General features: G+C 39.6%; 1 protein-coding gene across 1 annotated transcript; it reads left to right on the top strand.

Moving 5' to 3' along the window:
• Positions 1-322: 322 nt before the first annotated feature.
• On the top strand, positions 323-25,601 carry eve1 (even-skipped-like1). Its single transcript, XM_042504320.1, is given in 4 exon segments — positions 323-343; positions 23,769-23,790; positions 23,793-24,010; positions 25,110-25,601. Coding segments are annotated over 4 exon segments (753 nt in total).
• Positions 25,602-26,109: the final 508 nt, after the last annotated feature.

Raw genomic sequence — 26,109 nt, 5'->3', positions numbered from 1 at the left:
GCATTTTTCTCTTTCTGTAATCACAGACCACTTGTATACATCACCAGTCACATCCATCATCCATCCATTCATCCATTTGCTGTCGCTCATCCGCGTAAGTTTCAGAAAAGCATCTCCTGTCATTAAAAATCATCTCAAAAAATGACTCGTTTAGTAATAAAAAGAAATGGTTGAAAAAATAAAATGAATCTCCTGGCATAGTTCAACGCCACATCACATGCGTAATTTTCACTTTTACGCGATAGTCGGAGGGTTTTTTTGTTTGTTTGGTTTGTTTGTTTTTGAGGCTGCCAACACATCAGCTGATCGTTCGGTGTCCGCTATGAAGGCGAAAGGTGAACAGGTAAGTTTTATCTGACCGCTCCACGGCCTGCTAACAGAAGCCCTAAATTACCCATTTGTCCTTTGAATCGATCGACGCAATGGACGGTCAGAGAGATCCGCCCGCTGCTTTCACTCTTTTGCTGTCCCATCTTTACCGTGCGACTAACCTTTTTAAACATTACATTTAATTTATTCATTAAGAGCACATAGCTGCGTCCTGATCTCTGTTCTGTCCAATCTGACTTGGTATTTCTACACATAATTTGGCATCGTTTCACCAATTTATCCAGCACAATCATTTAGGGTCTACACAAAATCATTTTCATTATTGATTCATCTCCTAATTATTTTGTCATCGGTAACATTAACTTGTTTGTCAAATCAATGTTTACCAAGTATCACACTTTTGCCTAAAACGGGCTTCACAGTCTGTTCAGCATCAACACCCTCAGTCTGTCTCAGAGCAGATCAGGACAAATAGGACATCTCAGCAAAGTCTATAAATGTATTGTTTTTGACAACCAACGGTCCAAAATGCAAAATATGTTCAGTTGCAGACATCAAGGAAAAGTCGAATCATGTTAAATGCACGGGCAGAAATAACCTCAGCTTTTCTATTTCTTCTCTTTTTTTCAGCCAGACACTAAAAAGCAAAAAAGTGAGAGAAGTAGAGAGTGAGAGAGAGATGCACAGCAACAGAAACTGTATTAATAGAGATAGGACAAACAATAGCAGTGAATATATATAATATATATATAATATATATATATATATATTTATTATATATATATTATATATATATAATATATATATATATATATGTATATATATATTATAAAGTATGCTATTGTGGATATTTTATCTTGTTTGACATCAAAAATCAAAAATTACTGTCAGATTTATTTCCTGTCAGTTGACATAATTGATGAATGGATCGCATTGTTTCAGGTCTACTTTTAAGACATTTTCCTTTGGGCTCATTACACCAGATTTAACACATTAAATGTTGTATAGTATAGTGATGTGGAATCACTGCAGCTCTTCTTTTGCTGATTTCATGATCACCACTGTGATATTTTCAGGAGGAAAAGACTCATTTTTCTTCAGCAGCCCTGCAGACTCTGACTCAGATGCAGAAACATCATCTGTTTGTAACCTTTGCTACCTTCGTATCATTAGACACTTGCTCCGTTTGACCATTGAGATTTAAAAAAAATAACTGCTGATGTAAATGTATGGGGGGGGGTAACAAAGAATACAAAAAAAGGGTTGACTGAGTTTTCTCAACTATGTAATGGTGTGTCAGTGTTTTGAAAATAGATAGATTCTCTTTCAGGTTTCAGACCTTGTACTGAATGAGAACAAAACAACAATAAAAATAACATATTCTGTCATGTGGACCCAAAGCAGGAGGCAACAGAAAATCAAAAACATGACTCTTTAAGAGAATGAAAACAAATAAACATCACTCACACCAAGCAAGGATCAAACAAGGGCTAATGTAAAAAAAAAATTTAAAAAAATCAGGGCTTAAATACAAACTAGACTTATGAGGGATGAAGTGCAGCTGGAGAAAAAGAGAGCAGAGAAGCTCAGGTGTAGGGAAATGAGGTGATGAGGCAGAGGAACAGGCAGAGAGCTGATTGGGCCAGGGAGAAAGTGAGAAGCAGGAAGGACTAACAAGGCTGATGCAAAGCAGTGTGAGGAGATGAGCAAGCCGAAGAAAAGGACAGAAACACTGGAGTTGGACCCCCCCCTCAAAAAAAAACCAACAAGACAATTTTTGGTACATTTCTCCTCTTGCCACTCATTACCTTCGCATGTTTTTGAAAGAAATCCAGTCAGTTTGTCAACCGCTGCCCCTGTCTGTACGGGGGAGCTTATAGGAGACCAGTGAAGAGGAACCAAACAGGACGCCCAGGCTCAATTTCTTTAGTTTCCATGACCTGATTTCACACAGACATCAGGTATGCTGCAGGACTTTAATGAGCTGCAGTAATAATGAAGTATGGAGCAGAATGAGAGCTGGGAAGGCTGCTGTTGCTGCATGGCGGCGGAGCAACAGCCACGCTGCACCATGGCTGCAGCACAACACCAACGGCTTTACACGTTGGCTTTTTTTTTCACATATGTTCTCTTTAAGCTGAGCAACGTCCAAATGTTAGAGTAGAAATTGCACAAACGAAACTTGAGAAAACAGACCAAGCTGAAAAAACTCCACAATTATATACACTAGATCGTTGCTAACTTTCTGCTGCTTTCAGCCACATCTCATCGATCTTCCTCAGTGGAGTTTACTCAGTTATGATCATGACTTACGTATAGAAAAAATAACCCATCAGACATCTTCAATACATGACAGAACAGAATAATTTTTCTCAACATGGTTAGCCCAAGTTCATATGGCTGATGATGTCAAAGGTCGCCTTAGCCAGGGCTCAGCCTGATCTGCATGTAAACACAGTGTCATTGGATCGATGTTTTGAAATGTAAATGTTTGATGTTGTAATCAACAATAAATGCTCAAGAGATGAACATGTCGCTTTGTACATGGAACATTTGCTGAAAACATCGGCATCCTCAGGAACTTTTCATAGGGTTGGCTGGTGGCGCAGTGGGGCCACTGAAATACCGGGGTGGCCCCCGAAAACCAAAAGTCACAACTGAATCTTAAAGAAACAGCGTTCTGCATCCTTTGACACACACACAGCATCCGCATGCAGCTTTGCATCTTTTTCACGGACCACTTTTTTTTGTTTGTTTAACCCCTGAAGGTGTGCTGCTGAAGCTCAGGACTGCATGAAGAAAAGAGTCCTCCAAAAGTCCTTCTGCCGAAGCAGATCCTACCTGACACTCCTCTCCACAGATATCATGATGGCTGTCTCAAAATGAGCTTTTGCTATTTATTCCTATTTAATTTTCTTCGCCAATGCAGCTGCATCACAGGAAAACGTGAATAAAATACAAATCAGAGCAGATACTTACACACAAATGCCTGAAATATGAATTATTCGCCAACCAAAAAAGTGATCTGAGGTCCGCGTATTAGAGTTTTACATATTTTTAACATTTCAAGATCAGTTTGTAGTTGAGATTCCAATAATCCAAAAAATGCTTTGCTGTATTATGAAGATGTTAAACAGATCTATTCTCAGAAAAATGTAGCTGAACTTAATACATATTCACTTAACCTATGCTTGCACGGGTTGAGTGAATAGTTCAAATAAATGATTCTAAGAATAATGAAGTGAGTTGTCACATATATAATTTATATTTGAACAGCTACAGACAAAGCTAAATAGTCAAATTGTTGAATCTCAACTAATAACTGTTGACACGTGACAAACCACACATCATCTGTAGGCAGAACTATACAAAACTAAGTGTCATTTCAAATGCTCTGGTTGTAGGGGCCCTGAATCTTTGGCCCAGTAGCTCCAGTACAATACCTTCAGCTCACCAAACTTTTGCATCTTCTGTCATCCCATTGTTTCATAGCAGGAAGTATATTGTTAAATAGCATTTTGAAATGTTTTGGGGGTTTGCAGCAGTGTGATTGTATATTTAGGCTACTCTATTTCTGATATCATAATTCTAGATATGTGTGCGGATGAATTGGGTGTATTCCTTTTGAAAAACAAAACTCGCTTGCCTTTAATTTTTTGTCCCAATGAGACTCCTTCACGAGGACATGTGTTGAAAAAAAAATGTTATACACAGAATTATCATTAAAAATAATGTGCGCAAAGGAGCTGAAGGAGCGCTTTGCGTTCACCTGTTCTGATGGGGCAGATTTTTTTTATGCCTATATGAGAGCTAAAATTATGATGCGCTAGTGAACATCTGAAAGGTAGAACATAAAATACACTGAAATTATATTAAACGTGACACCAAATCAGTTTGAAACAGATGAGGAACACATGGAGATAGTATATTAATTTTGAGCGCTCTGCATGTATAAGCACTTACTATTATCTGAATAATTTCTCTTTGATTGAATAATGTAGGTTACACTGTTTTCTTTTTGGGGCCTTTTTTTAAATTTATTTTTTATTTTTATTTTGTCCTGATGGTGAGAGCACAACAAATGAGATGGGATTGATTCTGTCAATCATCAGCCAAGTTATAGATTGCATATCATTAACTTTAAATGTTCTTTTTTAAAACAAATTCTACACTTTTGCAAGTTGCTGACCACCCATGCGTTGATCCCTAAATCTGCGTAAATCTTTGGATAAATATGAGCAAATGCTGATATTTACAGTTAGAATTTTTTTCCAACTTTGGTCATTGATCATTTGCTGGCGTAAAATAAAAACAACATCATATTCCCATATAGAAAAGGATTTAAGGATAATTGGACTGTGATTGACTTCATATGGAGGCGGATATCTATGGTTAATGATTTGATTGGCGCGGGCAGCAGTCGGGATGTTTGTCTTCTTTACGGTTTAGACTGGAGCTGCCAGGTGCCCATCCACTGGGACAGCATGGCGTCTGCCTGTCTTCTGCGCGCACGCACACAATACACACAAATAACACACGCACACAACATGCACAGAAACAGAAGAGGCTTCAAGGTGTTCGGTGGCCTTGAACTTTGAGCTCATTACATCTGTCTCTCTCTGTGTCTGCCCCCTCCCCTTTCTTTTCCGTGTTTAAACTTGACATTGGCCCTCAGGGGCCAGTCTAGATCCCCCGGCAGAACCACACTATGGGAGAGAGACTGGGCTGTCTGGGTATGGTTTGTGTGTGTGTGTTATGTGTGTGTGTGTGCTGTTGTGTGTGTGTGTGTTGTCGTGTTGTGTGTTGTTGTGTGTGTGACTTACGGCTGTTTGTTCCAGCTGAAGGCCTACTGGAACACTTTAGAGACAATTTTAATGAATTTCTTTTTAGACCAACAGACAGTTATTGGTCTTCCAGTCTGTAAAAAATAAAAAAACTAATGTTCAGGAGTTACTGTTACGATGGAGATGGAGAAAAACAAACTCCGCGCGCACTATCAGACACGAGGAGGAACACAACTCATCACTCGCCTGCAACACACACGTTCAGACTCTGAATGAGTAATTCTCATCGTACTCTGGAATGTGATCTACAATTGGGGGGGATTGTGGGGGCGGTTGGGTGGTTCTGTGGTTCGGGTGGCGGAGGTGGGGTGTGGTGGTGGGGGATGAGATTAGGTGGGGTACGTGTTGATTTTTGTTTGGGTGTGTGTGTGGGGTGGGTTTATGGGGTTGAATATGATTTAGCTTAGTCGATTGTGGGTATCCCAAACCCACACACGCATCCTCGTCCCCTCCGCCGGAGTAGAGGCACGCGCGGAGCGGCGCGCGCGCTGCTGTCTCCCCACACCCCACCTCCACACATCGTAACACCCCGGCAGCGTACCCTCCCCCCCCGGCTAACCATTAGTATACTGACCCCTCCGAAGGACCCCAAACACTGGCTGTTAGTTTTAAAGAAAAATTCATTTAAATTGTCTCTAAAGTGTTCAGTAGGCCTTCAGCTTGGACAAACATCCGTAAGTACACACACCACACCACACACACTCACACACACCCCCACACACACACACACACACACACACACACTCATAACCAACCCAGACCAGCCAGTCTCTCTCCCACATAGTATCACATATACGTGTGAGCACACAACACACACAACGTCCCAACCTGGCCCCTGAGGGTCAAGAGTCAATGTGATAATCTCTCGTGAAAGAAAGTGCTCTCTAGGAGGGGGGCAGACATCTCTACTCGTCTACAGATGATGAGACCTCAAGTTGTAATGAGCACACATACAATCACCACACACAACACTACATTGAGCGCTGTGCGGAGTATTGGCACTGTGCATAAAGTGTGTGTGCGGGTGTATTTTGTGTGGGTGTAGGGTGGTGGCGTGAGGGCGCGTGCAGAAGAACAGGACAGATCACTCTATGGGGGATGTATCTGTGGATGGGCATTGAAAGGGGAAAGACTCCATGATTTAACCGGTAAGTAGACAATTATGCAATAAGTAGGCTGAAGAAGCCCATCAATGATTTAAGGTTAAGATTTGAGGTCGGCGACACACACACGAGAGTCATTCACAGTCCAATTGATATGGAAATCATTGTGAAGGTTTGGAAATATGATGATCGTGTGGGATGTGGTGGGGGGGCAAATGGGTCAGAATGACTTTTGGTCTTGAAACTGTAATTTTGGATTAGCATTTGTCAGATTTATGGGGAGATTGGGTACGCAGATTTAGGAGTTCGAGAGCACCGCATGGGTGGGTGATAGCACTGCAAAAGTGTATGAAAGGATTTTGGTTTTGGGGTTTTTTTTTATGGGGTTAATGGGTATGGTGTCTATAGAGTTTTAGGGATGATGGTTGGACATTATCATTTAGATCATCATGAGATTGGGGTGTCCATCAGGACAATGATGGTAATTTTTATTTAAAATTAATAAAAGGCCCCCATTTTAGGAAAACCAATAGTAACTACATGGTTTCAATTAATGTGGAATTTATTGTGTTTGTTGTATGTTTTTAGGATGTGAGTTTATACATGAAGCGGTCGGATAATATAATTTACCTATTGCTCAATTGGTGACTCAATATGTTTTCAAACCTGATTTGGTGTCACGTTTAATATAAAATTGCAGTGGTATTTTATGTTCTACCCTCGATGTTCACAGCGCCATCATAATTTATACTCTCATATAGGCATAAATAAAATCTGCCCATTCAGAAACAGGTGAAAAACGCAAAGGCGCTCCTTTCAGCCTCCTTTGCGCACATTATTTTTAATGATAATTAGTGTATATCATTTTTTTTTTTGGTCCTCGTGAAGCAGTCAAAGGCAAGCGAGTTTTTTGTTTTTCAAAAGGAATAACACCCCAATTTCATCCGCCACACATATTCTAGAATTTGATATATCATAATTAGAGTAGCCTAATATATCAAATCACACTGCTGCAAACCCCCAAAACATTCAAAATGCTATTTAAAACATATACCTTCCCTGACTATGAAAACATGGATGACAGATGCAAAAGTTTGTGACTGAAGGATTGTAACTGGAGCTACTGGGCCCCAAAGATCAAGGGCCCCTACATACCCAGGGAGCATTTGGAAATGGGGAACACTTACGTTTTGTATTACGTCTGGCCTACAGATGATTGTGTGGGGTTTTGTCACGTGTCAACAGTATATTAGTTGTGAGATTCAACAATTTGACTATTTTTTTTGGGGCTTTGTCTGTAGCTGTTCAAAATATAATAATATATGTGACAAACTCACTTCATATTCTTAGAATAATTTATTTGAACTATTCACTCAAAACCCGTGCAGCATAGGTTAAGTGAATATTATTAAGTTCAGCTTACATTTTTCTGAGGAAAATAATCTGTTTTTAACATCTTCATAATACAGCAAAAGCTGTTTGATTATATGAATCTCAATCTACAAAAACTGTTTTGAAGATGTTAATAAATAAGTAAACTCTAATACGCGGGACTCAAATTCAACTTTTTTGGTTGGAATCATTCAATATTTTCAGGCTTTTGTGTGTAAGTCTGCTCTGAAAAAAAAAAAAATTATTTGTTTTATAGATTTTTAATTCACTTTTTCCCCTGTGATGCAGCTGCATTGGCGAAGAAAATTAAATAGGACATAAATATGCAAAAAGCACATTTTTGAGGACAGCCATCACATGAATTTATCTTTGGAGGAGGAAGTGTCAGGTGAGGATCTCTGCTTCGTCGGCAGAAGGACTTTTGTAGGACTCTTTTCTTTCTGCAGTCCTTGAGCTATCAGCAGGCACCTTCAGGGTTTAAACCAACAAAAAAAATTGTCTGAAAAAGATGCCAAATCTGCATTCGGATGCTGTTGTGTGTGTCAAAGGAGCAGAACGCTGTTTCTTAAGATTCAGTTGTGACTTTTGGTTTTCGGGGGCCATACCCCGTTATTTCAGTGGCCCCACTGTGCCCACCATCGCCAACCCTATTAAAAAGTTCCTGAGGAATGCCTGATGTTTTACAGCAAAATGTTCCTAGGTACAAAGCGCAACTGTTTCTTCTCCTTGAGCATTTTTTTTATTGTTGATCACAAATCAAACATTACATTTCAAAAACACTATCCCAATGACCACTGACTGTGGTTTACATGCAGATCAGCTGAGCCCTGGGCTAAAGGCGAACCATTGACCTCATTCAGCCATTAATGAACTTGGGCTACTCATTTGGGAGAAAAATAATTCTGTTCTGTCATGTATTGAAGTTGTCTGATGGGTTATTTTTTCTATACTTAAGTCATGAACCATAACTGAGTAAACACCACTGAGAAGATCATGAGATGTGGCTGAAAGGCAAGCAGAAAGATTTAGCAACGAAGTGTGATATAATTGTGGTGAGTTTTTTCAGCTTGTGTCTTTTTCTCAAGTTTCATTTGTGCAATTTCTACTCCTAACATTTGGACGGTTGCTCAGCTTTAAGAGGAATCATATGGTGAAAAAAAAGCCAACCGTGTAAAGCCGTGTGTTGTGCCTGCAGCCATGTGCAGCGTGGTGTTGCCTCCGCCTCCAAGCAGCACACAGCCAGCCTCCCAGCTTCTCATTCTGCGCCATTACTTCATTATTACTGCAGCTCATTAAAGTGCCTGCAGCCATACCTGATGTCTGTGTGAAATCAGGTCATGAAACTGAAGAAATTGAAGCCTGGGCGACCTGTTTGTTCCTCTTCACTGTGGGGGTCCTCCTTTAAGCTCCCCAGTAACAGGACAGGGGCAGCGGTGACTAAACTGACTGGATTTCTTTCAAAAAACATGCGAAGGTAATGAGTGGCAAGAGGATGAAATGTACCAAAAATTTGTCCCTTGTTGGTTTTTTTTTTGGGGGGGGGGGTCCACACCTCAGAGTTTTCTGTCCTTTTCTTCGGCTTGCTCATCCTCCACACCTTGCTTTGCATCAGCCTTGTTAGTCCTTTTCCTGCTTCTCACTTTTCTCCCAGCCAATCAGCTCTCCTGCCGTTCCTGCTGCCTCATCACCCCTCATTTCCCCTCACCTGAGCTTCTCTGCTCTTTTTCTTCCAGCTGCCACCTTCATCTCCCCCATCAGTCTAGTTTGTATTTAAGCCCTGATTTTTTTTTTAAAATTTATTTTTTACATTAGCCCTTGTTTGATCTTGCTTTGGTTTGTGAGTGATGTTAAATTTGTTTCATTCTCTTAAAGAGTCATGTTTTTTTGATTTCTGTTTGCCTCCTGCATTTGGGTCCACTATGACAGAATATGTTATTTTTATTGTTGTTTTAGTTCTCATTCAGTAGGTCTGATCCTGAAAGAGAATCTATCTATTTTCAAAACACTGACACAAAGACACAACCATACATCTTGAGAAAAACTTCAGTCACCTTTTTTTTGTGATTCTTTTGTTACCCCCCCCCATACAATTTACATCAGGCAGTTATTTTTTCCTAATCTCAATGGGTCAAACGGGAGCAAGTGTCCTAAATGATACGAAGGTAGCAAGGTTACAAACAGATGATGTTTCTCTGCAACTGAGTCAGAGTCTGCAGGGGGGCTGCTGAAGCGAAAATGAGTCTTTTCCCTCCTGAAAATATCACAGTGGTGATCATGGAAATCAGCAAAAAGAAGAGCTGCAGTTGATCCACAGCAATAATACTAATTTTTTTTTTTTTTTTTTTTTTTTTTTTTTTTTACAACAGTTAAAATGTGTTTAAATCTGGTGTAATGAGCCAAAGGAAAAATGTACTTAAAAGTAGACCTGAAAACTAATGCGACCATCCATTTCAATTGATGTCAACTGACAGGAATAATTCTGCAGAAATTTTGATTTTTGATGTCAAACAAGGATAAAATAATCCACATAGCTAACTTTATATATATATACATATATATTTATGATATATATTATGATATATATATATAATATATATATAATATATTAATATATATATACAACCAACGGTCCAAAAGCAAAATTCACTGCTATTGTTTGTCCTATCTCTATTAATACAGTTACTGTTGCTGTGCATCTCTCTCTCACTCTCTACTTCTCTCACTTTTTGTTTTAGTGTCTGGCTGAAAAAAAGAGAAGAAAAGAAAAGCTGAGGTTATTTCTGCCGTGATTTAACATGATTCGACTTTTCCTTGATGTCTGCAACTGAACATATTTTGCTTTTGGACCGTTGGTTGTCAAAACAATACATTTATAGACTTTGCTGAGATGTCCTATTTGTCCTGATCTGCTCTGAGGACAGACTGAGGGTGTTGATGCTGAACAGACTGTGAAGCCCGTTTAGGCAAAAGTGTGATACTTGGTAAACATTGATTTGACAAACAAGTAATTTACCGATGACAAAATAATTAGGAGATGAATCAATAATGAAAATGATTTTGTGGTAGCCCTAAATGATTGCTGGGATAAATTGGTGAAACGATGCCAAATTTGTGTAGAAATACCAAGTCAGATTGGGACAGAACAGAGATCAGTGGACGCAGCTATGTGGCTCTTAATGAATAAATTAATGTAATGTTTAAAAAGGTTAGTCGCACGGTAAAGATGGGACAGCAAAAGAGTGAAGCAGCGGCGGATCTCTCTGACCGTCCATTGCGTCGATTCAAAGGACAAATGGGTATTTAGGGCTTCTGTTAGCAGGCCGTGGAGCGGTCAGAAAACTTACCTGTTCACCTTTCGCCTTCATGCGGACACCGAACGATCAGCTGATGTGTTGGCAGCCTCAAAAACAAACAAACAAACAAACAAAAAAACCCTCCGACTTCGCGTAAAAGTGAAAATTACGCATGTGATGTGGCGTTGAACTATGCCAGGAGATTCATTTTATTTTTTCAACCATTTCTTTTTATTACTAATGAGTCATTTTTTGAGATGATTTTTAATGACAGGAGATAGCTTTTCTTAACTTACGCGGATGAGCGACAGCAAATGGATGAATGGATGGATAGATGGATGTGACTGGTGATGTACAAGTGGTCTGTGATTACAGAAAGAGAATAAAATGCAGGTGGCCTTTAACACTGTTACTAATAGGAAACAGATTACAAAGTTGACAGAATCAGAACTCTGTTCTAGAAATCATATAAAGAAGGTTTTCATAAAGAAATAGTCCTTGTTATTCTCAACAGTTTCGGTGTGACTTAACCGAAGCTTCAGACTCATTTTATCTTACTTTATTTTATTCGATTTATTTATTTAGAAGAAATTGAACTTCATTACGCAGGTAGTCACAGTGCCAAAGATATTTGCTGAGCCATAGCAGCCACTCAAAAACAAAAACGGATATTGCAGGTTTAAGAAATGTGTAGTTTTTGATTTGCTAGGCACGACAGACCCTCCACTATCTCTGAGACAGCAGCTCCCATGATGAAGCATTAAATACTGTTCATTCAAATCCATTTGTCATTTTACTCTTTTATTTTCATAATAAATATTATTTTAAAATAACAGGTTTAGCGTTTGAACAGAGCAGCATGGAGGCCTCAGCAGAAACCCAACACAGCAAATTCACATGACCTCTGTGAGCTTTTAATCTAAATAAGAAGCAGCCAAAGGCAAAAAAAAAATCATCCTAAATTTCAACAGACACATAATTCATAATTCAACCAGCAAATGCACAAACTTAATTTAAGGCACAATTGTGGTGTTTAGTTTTCTGTTTTTAAATGCAAGGAGAGAGCAGCTGCATGAACATGAAAATATCAATTATGATTTTTTTTAAAATTTATTTTCTTTTTCTAATATGTAGCCTAAAGCAATGTTGAACCCTTTTTTCTTTCTGGACAGTTTTTTTATGTCCAGGAAAACATCATTTATGGCTTGTTTCTGATATGCTGTATGATAACCAAAACCCTCCTTCAGGTCAGTTTTCTACCCTAATCTTCCACTCACTCCATTAGAATAAGAGTTGCTGATGCCAGCCAATCAGGATCAAGGATTGTGAGGAAACCGATATGGTAGCAGGCAGGTTTTTTTGCTTTCAGTCAGGATGTTCATGAGGCCTTGTGATGGCAGCTCTCTCTCTCTCTGTGATGTTCTGTTCCCTCCGCGACCAACAGGAGGGAGCCTTGCACCTCAGTGTGCAGCTCAGGTGATCATCCTGGCTCACATTCAAACACACATTTATAAGAGTTCTGATAAAGAAATCAGAATCTCCTCTGTTTTCTGTGTATGAGAAGGCACAACATTATTGTTTTTAAAAAAAAATAAGAAAAGAATTGAAAAAGATTTCTGTCTCCACTGTGCAGTTTGGTGTACACTTTGTCTGTGGATACATGGTCACTAGTGGAGATGTGGTATCATATTTTGATATTTTCAGCAGTTCTGATGGATTCTAAGAGTAGAAAATGTTTTATTGACATAAAACACCCCAAACAACAATGCAGTATTTAACAAATTTTATTTAACTTAAAGTTGTTTCACTGTATGTATGTCCATTCTTTCTTTCAAGAGGCACCAGACTAACTAAAAGAAAAAAGAAAAACAGATCACAGCTGTGTTTACTTGGAAACCTCAGGAAAACAACAAAGGGTGAAAAGTCATGCAACAAAAGTCATGTGTGCATAAATGTAAGGAGAACATGCTGTAATGGCTGTAAGCATATATGATGAATGCAGATGCAGGATCTACTTTTTGTCATTCACTTTGGTTTTCTTCTTTTGTGTTTGTTTTTGTTTTGTGAATCTTTTTTTATATTAAATAGACTGATGTGTGTCATTTATGACAGAATAAAAACAAACTTATAGGTGCTGCTGAAATAGGTGGGAGATGGGACAAACCTGGATACAGGATGCACAAAAGGGGCAAAGCTCAGATTACTGCTCACAACAGCCCAGTCACCAGAAGTGAAAGTTGACATTTTAAGTTTATGCAAACCACAAAAATGTTACATTTGCATATTTAATATGTACCATATCAAGGTCTCTAAAGTGACGTAGTACTGTATATGGGCTGATTTTGTCACTGGCAGGTGGAGGGGATGGTGGATGGTGTGACAACTTGGTGGCACACTCGCCAAGCTTCAGATCACTGTTAGAGACCGACAGACAGCAAAACTGGTTATGATTTAGTGAAACGTTGCTGTGTTTTCAGCAGCTTTTAAGTCTCCAAACATTGGCTTTTTGGTCACCAAAAAAGGGTGTTTTGTAGTGACCCGTCACTATGTTTCCAACAGCTTTTTAAGGAAGAAAAGCCACTGTGTTTTTGCAGAGACATCACTTGGCCCCAAAATCTCTCATACTGATTCTAAGGGTAAAGAAGTATTTCACTGCTGGAAAAATGCTCTTTCCATAAAACTGGGCAGTCTATGCAGTACAAAAGCACAAATAGTTTTATGGTTTTTGTTTAGTCTTGGGCTGTGTGTGTGTTTTTCTGTGTTCTCTATTTTTTTCTCCCCCAGTGCTTTGTTTGTGGTGTGTGTGTGTGTGTGTGTGTGTGTGTGTGTGTGTGTGTGTGTGCAGAGGCAGGCATGGCTGACTACTCTGGTTAGGCGCACCAGTTCCTCGTTCTGACAATCAACTCTGCCTTCTTATACCTGGATGAGATTCTGCTTCAGTGTCAGATCACTCTGTTGCAGTTGGTAATCTCTGGTATCCTCCTTGTGTGCTTCCTGTAGTCTTTTTCTCTTGTAGATTTGTGTGTGTTTTTTGCCTGCCCTTGCACAGTGATTTTTGTTATTTACTAATTGACTCTTTTGATTTACCTCCTGGCTTTTGTTCTCTCATGCAGTTCTCGCCTGTGACATGCAGACGCTACAGCCTGCCTACTTCTCATTGTTGTTTCACCTGTTCAAGTGAACCTCACATACCAACCTGCCAGCCAGCCTCCGCTGACATTGACTGTCCTTTTGTTCATTCATTCATTTTTACATTAAACTCTGTTAAACTTTTCCAAACTACGTCTCTGCATTATTGAGTCCCAGACACAAACAACCTCACAAATACTTTGGTGGCACATGACCAGAGGAAACAGATAAAAAAGGGCTGTCAAATTGTTTTATTTTTGTTGTTGTTGTTTGTTTTCTGAAGATAAAAAAACCCTGAAACTGCTCGAACACATCGCACCACACTGGACCAATAAATATTCCCAATGGTGGGTCAGCTGTTTACGCTAAGGGATGCTGTTACTGTGAGGTCAACAAATGCACCTAGTGAGATGATGTCATAGTGTTGTAAGTATTGACATAGAAAACAATATGACAGCCGGTTGGTTGCTAATGATCTGGAGTAACATTTAAACAGCACACTAAAATATGCTTCTAAATCCATATTAGATGAAAAATTCGCAGCTCAAGTCACAGAATCCTGGTTTATAAGTGACCATTGCTGCTTAGTTTTAATGTTTGATCTCAGTTCTTTTCAGCCTCCCTTTTAAAATACAGGAAACAGCATGGCACTGGCTTCCTGTTCACAATTCTCGTATTACAGCCAAACAGTGCACAAAAATGATCTTTCTGAAGAACTTTTTATTCAAGAAATAGGTAATACAGTGACAGAAATCTGACTATTTCCTTGTGTGTGCATAGCAGCTGTGTCAGAACTTAGCTGTCCAGTCAGTAGAGTGCATAAATTATGTGCTCAGCACGACACACACGGAGCTACAGATTTACGAGAGGCCAGACACTGCTTGGATCTGCATTCATGAACAGATACAGTGAATGTGTGAAAGCAATTCTTTTCCAATAATTTTAGCACCAAGAACACTATATCCTACATGCATTATAATGTCAATTTAATGTGTCCTTTGTTAGAGCCTCTCTAAATATCTTCATCTTTTTATCTTCATCTCTTTTATCTTCTACATGCTAAGAAGAAAATAAAACAAGCCGAAGCTAAACAGAGCAAACTGCAGACATGGTGGCGATGAAATAATTTCAACATGTAAATTGCTGCTACGTGATAGTCTCACATTTTTGAGAGATAATGAGTTCTGCTGCGATTGTTCATGGCAGCAGCTGCTTTCACTGACTCTTAACACAAAGCCATGAGATTTATTGAGCAAACAGTGCATCACATCTGGGCAGCAGTTCATGCTGCAGCAAAGTCGGCTGAAACACATAAAAAGATGAACAGCTGCTCACAGTCGCTGATGTGTACAATGAGAAGGACACAGTGTTAAGCTGCGTTTATACTTAGACATGCACAGGGGTCTTCATGCTCTGTGGTTGCTTAGTGCAGTATTCGCCAAAACACCAGGGGGCGACCAAATAAAACATTCTGCAAAGGAGCAGAAGGTCAACGAGTGTTACTGAAGAAGAATATTAAACAAATAGGCAGCTCCTCATTGCCAAGGAAGAATTGTAATTAATTGGAGACTTATTTGTATTCATGTGTTTTGCCTTTTTACAATCCCTAAAGAAATGAGCACAGTGTTTGGAAAAAATTATTTTTTCCTCATTATTTGTGGCAGTCACTGTCTGTAAATCCAAGCATGCAGTGGGTACCAGTTAAAAAAAATTGGAGATGCAATACCAAGTGTCACAACAGCTTGCAGAGCCTTAGTGCTTTGACCAAAATTTGTAATGACAACAAATTTGGCTGCCACAGCCTTGCACAGGGTCACAATTATTGATAAATAAATGATGCAGAAGATCTGAACCCTCTATCCAGTTCTCTTTATACATCCATGACTGAGACAAATAAAAATGAAAAGACTCCGTTGATGAAAGCTTGACTTTGGGAAGGGAAGAAATGTGGGACAAGATGAAGAAACTAGGAAAAAAAGAAAGAGAGAAGGGAAATAGTAATCCAAAAACCAATGGGTGACGGCACAGTAGTTTTGTCAATAAATTCAGCCTATTCTCACTCTGAACTCGTCATATATGCTCTGTCAGTGCTTTCGGCATATGAGCATAATGTCAAAAGCCACCTTCTGCATCCACCTGGAATACAGGTGTAATTATGCTGTGGGTAACAACGGTTTCAATATTCAGGAGCATGAACAGCTGATGCAGAAGGTTACCTAAAACGTCTTAAGAAGGTGTCTGACAGAGCAGCACCATGGGACGAGTCTGGATTAGAATGTCTTGATTATTTATACAGTCTATGTATACAACAAGTAATCAATTATTTAGGAAAAGCAGACAAAGCAGGTTGATAGAAAGTACACACTCTTCCAAGGTAAAATTGCAATAGCAAAATCATGAAGAAAATCAGGGTTTCTCTGTAAGGGTGATGACTGCAGGGCAGACTCAGCACGAGTATGGAGGGTAAAATACCACAGTGTGGTGATAAAGCAGATTCAACAGCCATGTGTTTTACAGATACAACAGAATACTTTGATCATTTGATCAAAACTGCCAATCCTTTGGGATAACAGGGTTTGGCAGAGTGAGACCGCAAACAATGGAAAGCATTACCTCTCTAAAAAGTCCTGATGCTGAGGCCGGAATCAAAGCCTAAAAGAAAATCTCATCGGTATGCACAGTCACAAATAAAGCTATTTGTTCATTTGAGACAAATATGTAATCAATGATGTCTGTATGAGAAGTTCTTCCTTCTTCTGCATGGCATGTGTTTCTTATACAAACCCCAATTGCTGGGAGTGATCTGCTGTTCTACATTTGCAACAAAGTACTTGCCACTGTTGTCAGTTAATTGCAGACCGTCATGACTTCTAGAGATTTTTGCTGTGAGGTGTTAGCTTATGGCTGCTGAAACAAAACAGCTGCTTGGGATCTGATCTGGATGAAATCTGAATGATCAAAGTCAATGAGATGCAATGTTGTCTCCAACTGACCCAAAAATACTTCACACCATTTTAAAACCAGTTGTGCCAGTTCACCTGGGGCAGAAACATATTTCGGTCAGGCATTGGTCATTTGTTGAAATGCCTAAAACCACTTATGATGAAATGTACCTTACCAGGACCTCTTGTGGTTCATCCCTGAGCAAATGTCTTAGGTGTATATAGCTTGACACTTCAGTTTGTAATTCTGGAAAATGGTAGGCAAATGTTAAGTCTATTCCCAGGTCATCAAATACCGATGCTTTTGATTGTTGGTTCACTCTTAAACCCAAGACCCAGGCCAAGGTCATAGGTGTTTGATGACCAGGACTAGAGACTCAGCAATCAACTCTACACACTTTACCTTTACGTGCTTCATCAGTGTTTTACATCAATATTCCTGTCAGCATAAAGACTGCTGGAAACCAGAAACTTGAATGAAAAGTTAATTAATAACATCCTCCCCCAACATGTATAAATCAGTTCTGATGTGTGGACAAGATATTAACATGATGTATACAATTAGGTCAGCTGGTGCATCTCCAAAAATAGGAGACAAACTCTATACAGGCCTTGAAAAAATAAAGGATCCAATGAGGCTTTAAATTATCAATGCCACTGAAGGATGCCAGCCACCAGGCATTGCTGTTATGGGCCAACACCACATTAAAAATACTTGAGTAATTTTAGATGAAGACATTTGCATGTGTTGCACAAACAGTGCTAGGTTGTTTCACTTTCTAACACTTTCAGGATGTGGGTGAACATGGGGACAACACACATATTTTCCTCAAGTTCTCAAAACATTATAGCAACATGTGCAGTTACATGTGTTTAACACATGTTGCATAGAGAAGCAATGCAGCATGTGCAATGTTCCTCAAATATGGATATGGTGAAGAAGGCAGGGTATGAGTGTTTGATGTCTCACAAAGAACAGGACACTTCATCAATCTAAGTGACAGCCTCCCAACCTTTATTCCCGCGACCTCAAACAAATGTCACAGCATTTCCTTAACTACCAATATTGAAAACACATGAAAGCTATTTTCATGTTGTTCCGATGTTTACCTTAAAGACGGGGAATCAGAGGGACAGAAAGCGAGCTACTGTAAGTGGGGATTTAGCGAATCAGTGGCTGACAAGATTAACCCCTGACACTATGAACTGCTGCTGAAGAACAAGAGGTTGACCCCTGCATGATTTTACCAGCTGGCAGCTTTTCTTTTATTTCCTCTTAAGTAGCTTTGAGGTTGTTAAAGTCTTTTTTCACACTGTCAGTATCAAATATGTTATGTATCAGTTACTCACTTATTCATTGAAGCTATATGACTTGAGTGAAACCCAAGTGGCCGCAGCACTTCATCAGATGCAAATATTCCAGATGTCTTGAATCTTATTTTATAGGTATCACCTGGAAATTCAGCTTGCCATAATTGGCATCTCTGGAAGCATTGATCTCTATTAGAATATGAAATACTTTACGGTGGGTTTGAGCAAAGTTTGGCTGCATGCATACTCGAAGAAAAAGTTGGTATTGTATGTTTCTGCAAACCACTGATATGTTATGTTTTGTATCAGCTTGTCTAAAGGGATGTAATACATGAGCTTATGCTGTCATCAGGAGGTGGAAGGGATGGTGGATGGCGTGTCACCTAGGCGAGATGCTTGCCAAGCTGTAGACCACTATTAAGCCCTTTCCCACAGCACAAAAAACCCACTAACACCTGCTAACATCTGGCTTTTTTATTTAATGGGAGGGGTTACAATATGCATTCACTCCTGGGTCAAATGACTCTGTGGTAGTCACAGATATTTATCGACACCTGCTCCGATGGGCTTCCATCAGCAGTAACAGAAATACAACACCAAAGTGGACATACTAATTTTATCCTCTTTGCGGGTGTAATGTAATAACAGGTTGCCACAAAATACCGTCCGTCACCACCCAAGCAGTGCTCAAACATCATTCCCAATTAGTCAGAACTGAGTTTGAAGGAGAGAATGGGTAAGTAAGAGAGAGAAAAAAAGAAGCAACCACCGAAACATTTTCACAGACCTCCATGCTGCTTTCTACAGTTTATTAACCTGTTTACCAGCTCTTCCATGACATCAAAGGTGACATACTAGTGAAAAAGAAAAAGAACACGCAGAGAAAGGTATATTCGTCTGCTGTATAGCTGTGTACACAACTCTGGTCTACTGGCAATGGGAAATGAGTCTACCACCTATTTTTAGTGGGTTTCTCCTTGTTTTAAAAAAACTGCCACAAACAGCAAAACTGGTTGTTTGCCACTGTTTTTCCAGCGAGGATAGTGCCACCAAAATAAGCATTTCCAGGAAGGATTGTGCCCTCAAAAGCAGGTATTTTAAGCCAAAACATATTCTTTTTCTAATGATACTCAAGTGATTTTTGTGCCTAAACCTAACAGTGTGTTAACCACAGCATTGTTGAAACATAAAGAAATGTAAAGCTTCAGTGTGTCTGCTATATAATAATGTACGTAATGTATCGTTGTTTGCAAAAACACAAACACAACAGCACAATGAACAAAAAAAGAATTCCCGCCAGACTCGGACATGCTACCATTATTATTGTAAGCATGTAAGCATACTGATTTGAGCATTTATCTCAAGTAGAGCGTGACAAAGCAGATATCATGGCTGTATACCGGCAGTCTTGTTAATCTGTCTCTTGTTTTTCCTCAACATTGGAAGTACAATAATTAATTACTGAAGTACCCTTTAAGACATGAACAGCAGGCTTTCATTATTTCCTCAGCTGTTAAACATGAGTAAATTCATTGGATTTTCATCTGCTCTTTATCTTTGATTGGTGTTGACAGGATTTATAACACCCAAAACTCCTACCAAATCCCAAACTATTTTGTTATTGGAGTTTTATTAAAGTTTGTTCATAAGAGGTCTACCCGTTGAATAACTTCAGGTTCATGCATAGAGCCAACGTTGTGCCAGTAGGGGTCTGTCTCCCAAATTTTTTCCACCCATTTTTTAATACAGTTGAAAGTATGGAAATAGAGGGACTGTACAGTGTTTGACGGCAATAGCTTCACCTGAGGTACGAAACACCCCCTGAACAAACAAACTGAAAAAAATTGTATTTCATGTCTCCATCTGCTGATGGGCCATCACTATAAGGGTATGTATAATATGATGTTAATTTCACCGCAGAATAGACCTCATGATCATTAAAATTATGTGGGATAAAGTCGATATATCGCTATCGGTATTGATAATCGGCCAAATTAGTTTTTATAGGCAATATCTGCATATCGGACATCTGCAAAAAATCCAATATTGTACATTTTGACAAACAAAAGGAATATATTTATATTTGTTCATGCACAGCTCATTTAAAACATGCCATTTGGTGTAATAATGATCTTTGATTATTTCATATTTATTTTAGCATTTTCATATGTACTTACATCATATTTATGTCATACTTTGTCACCCTCGAATGTGCTTAGTTCTGTCAAAGGGAAGGAGTGACACTTTTTATAAGTTAATGTAACTTTTTTTTAAATATATATATAAAGAAGAGCGAAGTGGGGGGCTGTGCTCCAGAGGAAGGAATGTCAGTGACTATGAATGTGATTCTTCTTTCGTACCTGAGTGTGTTTTATAATGATAAATTTCCTGCATGTAACAGTGACTCCACCCTACCTGGCGTCTGTCTGTCTCTGTCCTCCGCCTGTCCTCTTTATCATCATCTGGCCGCTGGATTAACAATCAACGCAGATTATAGCCATAATAAACTCCAAAACACAGGTTCAAGGGTCAGCCTCTGCTCTGGAGGAGAGGCTGTACACTTAAAGGATCGCGTTTTGATTGACGCCGCACTGCTATTATGATACATAAAGCTCTATTAATCTGCCCCTTATTGTCACGACTGCTTATTATTTCAACGCCTGGTCAAAACAAAGATTTTTTTTCAGATCTGCTGGTGAAAAATTCGGTTGCATGTTTTATACTAATGTTTTTATCTTAAAAACATTACTGGCTCTCTCAAAATAAAACATCTGATGTAGTTAAATTATGTCCAGACAAATTTAAAGCTTAATTATAGCCTACATAAGAATGAAAATTAAAGAATATATATATATATATATATATATATATATATATATATATATATATATATATATATATATATATATTAAAATGGAACGAAAAATTTAGGAGTATAAGAATAAAAAATCATTCGGCTATATTCTCGAAAGCCATAATATCATTTGAATTAATAATTCCTCTCCACTGTGCTCCACCTCGGCCAATTTGGAGCCATTAGGCCTGTAATGATTTACTTCCAAATCCTTGAACATCAAACGGCGGAGAACAATGAGAGTCTGGTTGCTGTCTCTGCCTGTGCGTCTTTAATTCTCCATAACAAAAGTACAAAGGCCGAGACGGAGACCAAAGGCTTTATCCCTAAACACCTTTAACACCTCTCCGGGCCGCGGCGCCGCGCCGGGCCGACACGCACACCACGGCCCGTCTGGAGCGCCTGTGATAGGGGCAGAGGAGAAGAGGAGAGCAGCCCCGGGGAACAGAGAAGGAGGAGGAGAACAGGGAGGAGGATGAGGGGGTGTGATGGGACACAACACCTCATCTTCTCCGTGTTTGTCTGAACAGACCTGTGTGTGGGAGAGTTTCAGGGAGAGAAGTTTTTGTCAGACGGCAGACAGATCACCGGCCTGTCTGAAGGAGCCGAGCAGCCTACAGGAGATTCAACCAACGAGGAAAAACGAAGCATACACGAGGGATTTCTTCATTTTTAACACAGCCTGATGCGTAAGTACATTACGCATCATCATAACGCACGCAAAGTTGCTTTAAATCAAACTTTGTTCACCACTGACACCTATAAGCCAATTTCTTCATTTTATTTGTCACACTGTAAAATCTGACAAGTTGATTTTACTTTTGAAAATAGGAAACCAGCTACCTTGAACTATTATTCTAGCCTATATGTCAACTTATCTAATTATCTAATTGTTAAATTTACCTTAAATTTAGTAATATTTTCTTGAATTTGTAAAGTTGATGCAACTTAAACATGACAAGTTTGATTTAAATCAACCTTTAATAACTTTTTAACAAATTCGGTAAACCAAGTTAACCATGCTTTATTCTGCTTGTTGCAAACTAGTCAGTCATATTTGTCTTATCTTAAACACGTTAACAAAACAGAACTCACAGATCTCCTAACTTCCCAGGCTTTGGAAATAATATACTGGAATTCTCAATTTTGGTGATGATCCCCCTTAATTTACCCAAAAGCCATTACAGGGAAGGAAATGTAGGCTACAGTGTGTTATCCCACCAGCTGATGTTATCCATGTTGAGGTCTAGAGCGATTGAACTCCTTGTAAAAGCTCTTATGAACAGTTACAAAGCCTTAATAAACTTATTTGGAATTTTGGAGGAGGCGACTGTGTACAAAGTGCTGTCAGCACCAATAAAAGATATAGAGTGTTATGAAAATATGTCCTATTTATTCATGTTTTACAGCTGGAGTCTCTGACACCCAAATCAGAAGCAGCCTGTCATGTAACTGCAACGTCATCAAAATCAACTTACAAGCAATTCTCATAAAATTCGGGACAGTTATGAAGTAACATGTTGATAAAAAAATGCTATTTATGTTAAAGAGGGTCAAGGGTGTCCCAGGACCCCAAATACATCATGTAGTTTAAGAAAAAAGTGATCTCTAGGCCTCTACCTAACCAACTTTGTAACAAACTTGCATTTACAATTTATTTATGATATAGAACACTGCAGTGTTACACATTTAATTTGTTTGTGTGACATAGGTGCAGATTTTGAGGGGACACAGAAGCCCCCACACACAATAAAAGCAGTAAAGTAGCAGAAGAGTTTTATTATGACTAAATGAACCCTTTAAAACCTGGATGGATGTCAGTTTTCTTGCACAGCATTCAGTCATCCTTCACAACCTTTGAAATGACATCTATTTCAAAACCGCAGAAAATAGACAATCAGAAACTACAAAAAACTGTCCCACAAAACTGGAAAAAAGGAGAAAAAGTTATTAAAAAGTGACAAAAAATGACATGTGAATATCAACACACATTTATATTTATAATTACATTTATAATTAAAAATCAGATCACAGAGAAATGTTACAACTATTACTATTATTAACATTTGTCATTTTTATTTTATTTTAATTTAGTCCTTTTTTCAAGGTCATTCTCTGATTTTGTTCTATTGCTTTTTTTTTCCTTTTTTCTTTCTTTCTTTTTTTTTTTTTTTTTTGGCTAATTTCAGGTAGGCTTATCTTTTGCTACTTTTTACGGATTTCTTGCTAATTTTGGGGTAATTTCTTAATGTTGCAGGATGCTTTCAAAGGATTTTATGCATTTGCACCATAAATCAAAGCAGAAAAGGTACAAATATGTGCACAAAAATTGACCAGAATGTAGAAAATCAAAAAAGTGTTTGATGCTCAAAGGTTTCTGTCAGTGGACCTCCATATCCCCCTTTTCATATGTATCCCCCCCTCAATGTTGAAACCTACGCCCCTGTAAAGCTCGTTTGTAGTCGGTTTTCCTGCTCTGACACATTTGGGCAGCATTAACAAAGGTACGTTTACAGGTAGGACCACACGCGCGCTCACTTACACTCGTGCTTCTCTTTGCATCATTTCAGTGTCGGAGGGAAGACAGACGCCGGTGGCGGCCGCCGCCGTAGTGCACGGTCCCGGTGCAGAGGAGCGGACGGAGCCGTGCACGCGCAGCGCCCTGCTGGACCAAAGTCGGCGGCACCGGACAGCTTTCACGCGCGAGCAGCTGTCCCGGCTTGAGCAGGAGTACGGCAAGGAGAGCTACGTGTCCAGACCCCGGCGCTGCGAGCTGGCCACAGCTCTCAACTTACCGGAGACAACGATAAAGGTACTGCGGTCAGGCTGCCCTGCAGTGTGTGAGGTTGAAGGCCGGACACGTTATGTAACAAGGTCACAGTTATGTCACACATTCGTCTAAATGCAGTAGTGGAATGTCACTAAGTACATTTACTCAAGTACTGTACTTAAGTACGAATTTTAAGTACTTATACTTTATTTTTTTCTTTTTATGCCAATGGACCTCAGAGGGTAGTATTGTATTTTTTGCTTCACTACATTTATTTAAGCCCTTTAGTTATTTTACATATTAAGATTTTTGCATGAAAACAAAAATAGTTTATATAATATGTTGCTTTGTTGAGAATTTAATTACCAAACAGTTTATACAAGTAAAGCTGCAACAATAAGTCTTTCCTTTTTTTCTTCTAATTTTGAGTTGTTTTTTTAATTTCTTCCAGCCATTGGAGTCTTTTTTTTCTTTTTTTTAATGAAAGTGCAAGAATGTGAGGCGAGGCCTTGTAAAGGCTGCCACCTGACGTTTTAGAAGCGTAGCTTTCTGTGGAGATTCTATGAGCTGGTAAAACAGTTGAGGACTGGACGAATGGACACACTGACAGACAACTCAGTTCCAAAACTTTACAGGGATAGACTGGATCTTTTGAAGTGGGGTTGTATCCACAGTCAGTGTATTTACACACAGTAGATGTCTGTCTGCACGTCTCCAGTTTGGAGAAGCTAAGCAATGCACTGCTTTGGAGGGGTCCAAAACAAAATGTATGTTTGCCACCTAAAATTTACAAAATGAACATCAGTTTTAGTGCATCGAATATTTGAGGATATTGTCCTGTCCTTTATTCATAGTGGCTGTGTGAGCTCATGTGCTTCAGTACCTTCCCTCCAAGAAGGAGGCTTACTGTAACACCACTTTTAATCTTGTGTTTTTTTCTTCCCTCTGTCTTTTTCTCCTGCATCTCTTTACCTTTGTCTCGCTTTCTTATGTTTAATATTTCCTTGTTTCACTGTCTTCTTGCGCCTTATCCTGGCGCCGCTCTTGTTTAAATCTTCTTTATTGCCCTCCTTGCTTTGTGTCTTTTCCTGTATCTTTCCTCACTTCTTTCCTCCTTCCTTCCTTCCCTCCCTCTCTCCAGGTGTGGTTCCAGAACAGGAGGATGAAGGACAAACGGCAGAGACACTCCTTACCATGGCCTCACCCTCTTGTCGACCCGCTGGGGGCACTCCTCTTAGGCCGTGCCTCCCCTTCCTCCACCTTGCCATACCCCTTCATCCCGCCCCACCTCCCCCACCTCCCCCTCCCCCACCACCACCACTACCCCCTGGCTCTGTCCTCACCAGCATCCTCAGCTCACAGTCGCTACAGCACACCCATGAGGACCCTGGATGCTCTCCGCCTCTCCCAGTACCACAACAGAGCGGGGGCGCTGCCTCCGACCACAGCAGCCCTCTACCCTTCCACCGGCATCATGCACCACCCCGCCTCATGTCCCTGCCCTCTCTGCCTCCACTGGGGACCAGAACAACTGCTGAAAGCAAGAGGCGAGGCACTGGGATTGAGCCAGCCCCGTAGTCCCAAAGCCAACATCCAGCCTGCAGGCCTGGAGCGGAGAGAAGAGATGGTGTAAAATAATCAAACAGTGAGTCTCTGAGGCTTTCAAACTGCTGTCACATCAGCTGCTGCAAGCAAAGAGCAGTACACTCACCGTGACTTCAGTATTCATTCATGAACATGGTTGAGTGTGCCAAGCCGCATGAGACTTTCACTAACAAAGAGCAGGAAATTTATAGACTTATCTAAAACAATGCCAGTCCTGTGACACCGCCGACTAACACTTTGAAACCTGAGCACATTGTGCCTATGACGGTCTGACTGCAGTTCATGAGCAGTGATGGACAGTGGCGTTAGATACTCATCAGGTCGGGTTGATTGTTTTCATTCACATGTGGTCATTAGATGCAATAAGAGGGCAGAGAGATACTTTTTTTTACAGATCACCTGTCTTACATGCTTCTGTTTGGATCCAGTGACACCCACTGATAAAGTTTTTATAAAGGTGGCCTACAACACCTTTAAGCCCACAGTATATTCACTGCAGAGGTTTTTCCGTCATTGGAATAATTACTCCCTTTTTT

The sequence above is a fragment of the Plectropomus leopardus genome, chromosome 17 (assembly GCF_008729295.1).
Source record: "Plectropomus leopardus isolate mb chromosome 17, YSFRI_Pleo_2.0, whole genome shotgun sequence".
NCBI classification, from domain to species: domain Eukaryota; kingdom Metazoa; phylum Chordata; class Actinopteri; order Perciformes; family Serranidae; genus Plectropomus; species Plectropomus leopardus.
Note: the sequence above shows the minus strand (reverse complement) of the source record. Positions and strands in the feature narration are given on the sequence as shown.